At 38.8% G+C, this 7,709-nt stretch overlaps 1 protein-coding gene across 1 annotated transcript; it reads left to right on the plus strand.

Moving 5' to 3' along the window:
• Positions 1 to 242: 242 nt before the first annotated feature.
• Positions 243 to 1,094, plus strand: LOC116257028 (histone H2A-like). Its single transcript, XM_031633623.2, has 2 exons — positions 243 to 534; positions 628 to 1,094. Exons 1-2 carry the CDS (start codon positions 331 to 333, stop codon positions 853 to 855), a joined length of 432 nt encoding a protein of 143 aa, XP_031489483.1. The 5' UTR covers positions 243 to 330; the 3' UTR covers positions 856 to 1,094.
• The last annotated feature ends 6,615 nt before the right edge of the window (positions 1,095 to 7,709 follow it).

Consider the following 7,709-nt stretch of genomic DNA (forward strand, 5'->3'; position numbering starts at 1 on the left):
AATATGTTAAAAACTGACTTTTAAAATGAATGGATGTTAAATTGGATATTTAAATCCGTATCTGATCCGATTTGATGATTGGATATTAATTTTGGAAGATGAAAGCCTGAGAGGGCACGGAGGAAGCATCTGATTGGCTGGAAGGAGAAGACGCGGATCGAGGCCTTATTTTAAATCCTGACCGTCCGATGCATCAACGTCACGCGGATCGACTCCGCACCATAAAAGGACGCACCTCCCTCGCATTTGTCCCATCAGCTCAGCTTCCCGCCTTTGAAGCCTTCGAAATTTTTTCTTCTCCGAACCTCGAAATCCGGTCAGGCGCCAAAGATGGAGGGTGGAAAGTCCGTTAAGGCGAGCGGCGGCCGGAAAGCCGGTGCGAAGAGATCCGTCGTCTCGAAGTCGGTCAAGGCTGGCTTGCAGTTCCCGGTCGGAAGGATTGCCCGCTTCCTGAAGAAGGGCAGGTACGCCCAGAGGGTCGGCATCGGTGCCCCCGTCTACCTCGCAGCCGTCCTTGAATACCTCGCAGCTGAGGTGAAGATCTCCGTTTCTTGAATGTTTCTGACTATTTTGCGTTTCTTTTTCCGTCTGTTTGGATTCTGATTTCTTCTCCTTGTGGTGGTTTAGGTCCTAGAGTTGGCTGGCAATGCTGCTAGGGACAACAAGAAGACGAGGATTATTCCGAGGCATGTTCTTCTGGCCGTGAGGAACGACGAAGAGTTGGGGAAGCTCCTGGCTGGCGTGACGATTGCAAACGGTGGTGTTCTGCCCAATATCCATTCTGTGCTGTTGCCCAAGAGGACGGAGAAGGCGTCCCAGGAAACCAAATCCCCAAAGTCTCCAAAGAAGGCTTGATCATGCGTTGATGTTCTTGTGCAACTCACGTCCTTTTCGCATTCATGATTTGTTACTTTTGTAGTTGCCGGTTGTTGGTAGATTTCTCCTTTGTATATAAGAGCAGGGTTGATTTAGTGGCAGAGTTTTCTATGTAGCCTGTCTCGGTAGGTCTAGTTTTTTCTTCTTTTAAACGGTGTAACTTCTTCCGGGTGCCTGAAAGTTGTGCAATGAAATGAAAAGTGTTTGTTCGACACTCATACTAATTACTTCTTTGGGGGGTTTCCGATCTCCAGTGCAATGACGAGTTGTGTGGGTATGGTGTGAGGTTCTTGCAGAATCACTCGGTTCTGTTTGAAGTGTACTGCTTTTCTTTGCTTAAGAGAACCTAACATTTCCCCAAATGCATGGTGTCCGTAATTTTCTTCTCGGGATTGGTTTAACTAGAGGATCACGCATGTTTTCCCTTCCCGCGAAACGTAGTCCATATTTCTTCTTCTGCCGCTTTCATATAGACGTTCGTCTATAAAAGCACAAAATATACAGTCCATAAACAATTCCTACGAGGATGCACAAACCATACGCGTGTGTGGGTGTGTGTGTCTCTGTCTCTCTGTCCCCCCTTTCTTCTCACATTGTGTAAGAACAAACCCTATTTTATTTGTTATCGTTTGTGCACCTCGTAGGATTTTATTGTTTATGGACTGTATATTTTGTGCTTTTATAGATGAACGTCTATATGAATAAGCTGTATGTTGGACTCGTTTGATAACGCGAGAGAATAAATTGCCATTTGTTTTGGATACGTTGTAAAATCACTGGCTTAGAAAATCGTACATATTGTTAGCCTGTTTTATAAGGCTGTTACAAGCTCATTGGTTTAAGGGTTTTGTTATATGGTTAAGTTTGGTGTTTACGTCTCCTATGTTGAGGGCTTAAATATTTGTTCCAAATATTATTTACAGTACGAATTTATTTGGTTTTGCCTTTGATTTGGTGTTTTGTATTGGATTGTGCATTGGTCTGATTTTTTACATCTTTGGTTTATTTCTTCCATTTGTTGCCTTTTATTGTGTATCTTGGCCTGGATTAATGTTGGATTCTCTGGCAGTCTTCCTTTAATTCGCGCTAGTCTTTGTTGAAAGTTTATGAATCTTTCACTAGCAAGTACTTGTCCCTATGTTTGGCTTTTGTTCCATTGTTGTTCTTTCAGTTGAATTTTTTACATTTTGGTGATGGGTGAAACTTTGTTGACATTGTGGTCCTATAGTTCACTTTACGTTCAAAATAAGATGAAAAAATGGAGCAACATTGTACTTGCAATCCTGGTCCAGTTCTTGTGGCTTATGCTGCATGGGCTGTCAAAATGTTTACTGCAGCCTGAGACTCCGAGTTTCTCAGAGTGGTCATCCATTTGATTTTGAGTTTGAATTAGTTAAATACTCCATTGCCAGTCTCATGAGTTTGACATCACTACTTCTGCAACTATGTCTAAACATGATGGCATGAATTCTTTATTGTTTTAGCAGTTCCTTGAAGGCATTGTTGCACGAATGTTCCCCAATCATATTATTTTTCAAGCCATGTAGAATTTCATTATGATTCCATATATAAGCTGAATATGAAAAATTATTTGTTTGAAAGTAAATCAGTTGCGATTTGACCTAGAGGATCCTTACCATATTTTAACAAATTCAAGAACAGAAGAACAAAACGTTACTTTCATGCTTATAATAAAGGTGTTTCACTAAAAAAAAGTCTAGTCTAATGTCCTACGTTCTTATCTGCTTAGGGCAAACAATTGTGTTCGTGTTTGTGCATCAGCCCTTTTACGTAGAAATATGAGTTTTGAATGGGGATCTCTCTTGGATGATATATGTGATTGTGAACGGGGACACCCGATTCCGGCTGTTGCCTAACCTCTAAGACTCCCTATTTGGATCCAATGATAACTTGGAAGACAGAGACTGGTGATCCTTGCTCACACTATGCCCCTAATTTTTGTCATCCTGCAGAATCTCCTGGACAATTTAACTAGAGGCTGTAGGAAATGCAGCTATTTGCTGGGCTCCAAACCATCACAGAGAACACCTATGTTCTTGTGCTCAGAGGATGTTCCTCATCTTCATCCTTGCTGTTCTCTCCTTGATGGGGCAGATGAAGTTGGGGTTGCATACCAAGCCACGTATTTTCTTGCTATGGTTGATGCACGTTCTGTGAGCATGTTATTGGAACGTGCAACCTAGAACTCTGCATTTAATTGAGCAGCTCAGATACATGTTAGATGTACTCTTTACAAATATTTCCTTGCTGTAAGTTACATATTATTGCGTTTTGAGGAATGCTCCTCAAGCATGTAATTTTTGAAGCCATATAGAAAAGCTGTACTTTTCAAAGGTAAGCATTTGGCATACATTTCCATGTTTTAATTATGATTTCATTTTATAAACTAAAAAATGAAAAGCTCTACGTTTCAAAGGAAAGCAGTTGCATAACTTGACCCAGTCGTGGGATATTAAGCCAGTTGCACAACTCATTAGATCTAAACCTCAATGCCACAAGATCATAACTATTCATCATGACGTGAACCACTTGAACCTTTGGACAATTTTATTTTGATCCTAATTGGTGCTCTTGAGCTAAGAAGGTGGCTCATTTCTTCATTTCCAAATAGCATATTACATACTAGATGTTAGGTCATTGCTCCTGCTATTGGAGATTTTGTAAGATAGTATCATTCTGTCAATCTAGTACAGTCAATTTAGCTACCATATTTAATGTTTGGGACAAAAGATGTTTACTTTCTTGCACCACAAAGACTATCCTATACTAGCTTCCCCCAGCCATAAATGAGGAACTCCACTGCAGCTCATCTTTGTTTGCAGGTAGATAGTGACGCATATGTATGCCCCTAAATTTATGATGGCAAATTCATTGCTGCAGATGCAACTAGTCACAATAGTTATAAACATGTTCATGACAAATCTGTACCATGTAGTCAGAACAACAATTTTCATTTCAGTATACCATGAAAGCAACAACAGAAGGAAAACATCACACATTTTGTGACATTCTTTCTCTTATTCTCTTTTTTCTAATTTACACAGTTTGATTGAAAAAGATTACCTGATGGGATAAAGATTAAATGGCCATCATTCTGGTTTGATCTTTCTTTTGATTATTGAGATCTCCCACATTTCCAAACCAGCTGTCTATATCTATCAGTGATCGACTGATAATGGAAGGTCTCAAGTTTTATATTTCAGCATAGGCACCTTGGACTACAAGTATATCATTACTTACAGATAAGCAAGTGGAATACTATGGCCTATTCTGATGTTCTTTTTTATGATTCCGATGTCTCCTTTTCTTGATAACAATGGAATGGTTCTTTCTGATGGTGGTTGTTTAAAGTTTAAACTCTTGGGCCATCTCACTCTAATAAAATACTTTTCATAAAGGATTTCCCTAGATCATAATCAATCTTTATTTTTCTGTGTTGACATTTAAAACCCTTTCCAACTGTGCAGGTTCTGTCATCTTGTCCAGGCATATAAAACCAAGTCAACAAGATGTCACAAGGTTGAAAGCCATAAGAGAGTGGTCAACCAACCACAATTGAATTCTCCATGCAGGGGAAAAAGAGATTCCAAAAGGTTTGCCTATTGCAGACTTGGTAAGTAATAATTATTATTTCCCTAGCTGGTTTTGACACTAGATATCAGCAGGGTCATGATTTTTTTTGAAACTGACATTTGATAAGTTTAATTCACCTTGCAAGGGTTGGATTTTGCAAGCATTCCTCTGTACTGATCTTGGGAGCCTGATTTATGTAGGACCTTTAACTACTTTTTCCCATCAGGAAAATGCTGGGAGAGAGCTTCCTTTGTTCATTGTCTAAAAATGCGGCATACATACAGGAGCATCTGCTGTAAAAAAAAAAAAAAAGGCAAGAAAACAGCCTACATCACTAGATTAATCAATGCCCTTCCGGAATTTTACTTTGTATATTGCCCATTTCAGATGGACAGGCTGGCTTTTGAGTTAGGCAGGTGGAGGTGGCTGGTTTTTGAGTTCTGACTGAATGGTACGTCTAAATTCCTCTATACGTCTCCCTCTTACAAGGGATAAGCCTCCTTCCTCTAACATGTTGTTGTGATGAATGTTCCCCTTTTTCAAAGGGAGTTGCTAGTAATAACATTGAGAGGCTCGTTGCAAACTTGCTTAGATGGTAGCCAGTTAAGGAATAAACTTCTTTCAGCTCCATTCCTTGGCTTTCTTGGATGCAACTTGAAGCGAACTTGACGACCTTTAACTACTTGCTGCAATTGTCTTTGAAGAAGTTTGGATGATTGCAAGAAAAGTTTGGATCTGCATCTCTAAATTCAAAAGTCACATGTTTTTAAATTTTTGTGGGACTTTGTCAAACTTTTTTTAGTTGAAGTGAAGAGAACATAAATATGAATTCAGTAGCACAGTTTATGACTATTATGCATGTAATTAGAATATGCTGTCTGGTTTCTTGTGGTTGATTTTAGGAGTTCCATGAATTTAAGCTCTTAGGTTGCATTTGATAGCCTTGGACCTCAGATCCGAGGTTGGATTTGCTGACTGCATCTGAGGATTATCAAACTGTAAATTTAAGAACCACAGATTTCAGGCCTATGAGAATTGAGAATGCTGAAATCCATGGATCTCAAATTGGAGGGGGGGAGGGTCCGACTTCAAGTGTGCATTTCAGATCCATACATGAAGGAGAGGGGAGGAGGGAGAGAAGGCTGCGGGAGTGCATCAAATAAGGGCTTTTAAAACCTAAGATTTTGAAACCTCAGATCTCAGATCTGAGGTTCTAAATCTGCCCCGGATTTAAGATCTGAGGCAATCAAATGCAACCTTAAGGTATCTAGTTTTACTCTGTTGTTGATTCTGAACTTCAATCATAAGCAAGGTAATTTGGTTGGCTGGATGCTGGCTTGGAGCTACAAATATGTATCTGAATGAAGTATAGAACTATGTGTGGGTTCCTTTCTAATGGTGAGTGTAAGTGACAAGGCAAGTGAGACATCAGCACATCTAGCCCATGTGATCAAGTCAATTATGACAAATTTGTTTAACTTTGCTCCATGAATTCATAAAAGGTAAGAAACGAGATCTTCATCTACATAGTCAAGGAATAGTGTATACTCACAAAAAGTAGCAAAATGCTATAAATTGATCAAGCAAATTTTGTTTAATAGAATTATGACAAGTCCCCTTTTAAGATTTTTTTTTTTCTTTGGCTAGGCAAGTTTGGAACCTGATCGAAGACCATTTCATCACGTTTCTATTGTGATAAAAAATCAAGTACTCATTCGACTAATGGATTCAATTCCATACCTTCATACAATTGCTTTAAGTAGCTGTGCAGATGGCAAACAGAAGTTGGATTAATAGAAAAAGGTATCTTATCGTTGATTGCGGCAAGAATGATCTTTGTTTAACATTCATATTTTGATCACGCAATGCACTTATACAGAAAAGAACAAAATGCAGAGCATCAGCTGTAAAAAAACACAAACATGGGCAAGAAAACAACTGAAGCCGAACAGCAACAAACATAAGATCAGACCGTGGAAGCAAAACCCAAAATTAAAATGCCCATTTGCTCAGCCAACACCACTAGATTAACCAATGCCCTGACGGTCTGGAATTCTTCTTTGTATATTGCCCATTTCAGAGGGGGTCTCTGGCTTTTTACCTGGATGGTAGTTCTAAATTCCTGTATACGTCTCCACTTATAAGGGATAAGCCTCCTTCCCACTAACATGTTGTTGAGATGTCTTTCCAACCATAGTTGCTAGTAATAACATTGAGAGGCTCATTGCAAGCTTGCTTGGAGGCCAGCCAGTTGAGGAGTAGATTTCTTTCAGCTCCATTACCTCCTACCCTGGCTTTCGTAGATGCAACTTGAAGGCGAACATGATGACCTTTTACTACTTTTTGCAATTGTCTTTGAGGAAGTTTGGATGATTGCAAGAAGAGTTTGGATCTACATCTCTAAATTCAAGAGTTACAAGTCTTTAATTTTTGTGGGGCTTTTGTGAAACTTTTTTTAATTGAAGTGAAAAGAACCTAATATAAATTCAGTAGCGCAGTTTTGGACCATTATGCATGTAGTTAGCATCTGTTTGGTTCCTTGTAGTTGATTTTAGGAGTTCCATGAGTTTAAGCACTTAAAGTATCTAGTTTTGCTATTTGTTGTTGATGACTTGATTCTGTCAACTAGGGTAGTGAACTTCAATCTTAAGCAAGGTGGTTTGGTTGGCTGGATGCTGGCTTTGAGCTCTAAAAATATAAGGCTCTAATGGTGAGTGAAAGCGACAAGGCAAGTCAGCAGCACATCTATTCCATGTGATCAAGTCAATTATGTCAAATTTGTTTAACTTTGTTCCATGAATTCATAAAAGGTAAGAAACGAGAGCTTCATTTATATAGTCAAGAAACAGTGTATAGTCACCAAAAGTAGCAAAATGCTATAAATTGATCAAGTATGGGTGGACTTGTCTATTGTCTTACTTTTGAAGCAAGCTTTGTTTAATAGAATTATGACATCAAGTCCCCTTTTAAGATTTTATTTTTTTGCTAGGCAAGTTTGGAACCTGCTCTAAGACCATTTGGTTAAGTTTCTTTGTAATAAAAAAAATCAAATACTCATTCTACTAGTGGATTCAATTCCATAGCTTCATACAATTGCTTTAAGTAGCCGTGCAGATGGCAAACAGACGTTGGATTTATCTTCTTCTTGATTACGGCAATAAATATCTTTGTTAACACTCATATCTTGACAATGATATTGATATTTATATGCTTACATTTTATGAAATGATAGAAGAAAT

This window comes from Nymphaea colorata, chromosome 7, assembly GCF_008831285.2.
Source record: "Nymphaea colorata isolate Beijing-Zhang1983 chromosome 7, ASM883128v2, whole genome shotgun sequence".
NCBI lineage: Eukaryota > Viridiplantae > Streptophyta > Magnoliopsida > Nymphaeales > Nymphaeaceae > Nymphaea > Nymphaea colorata.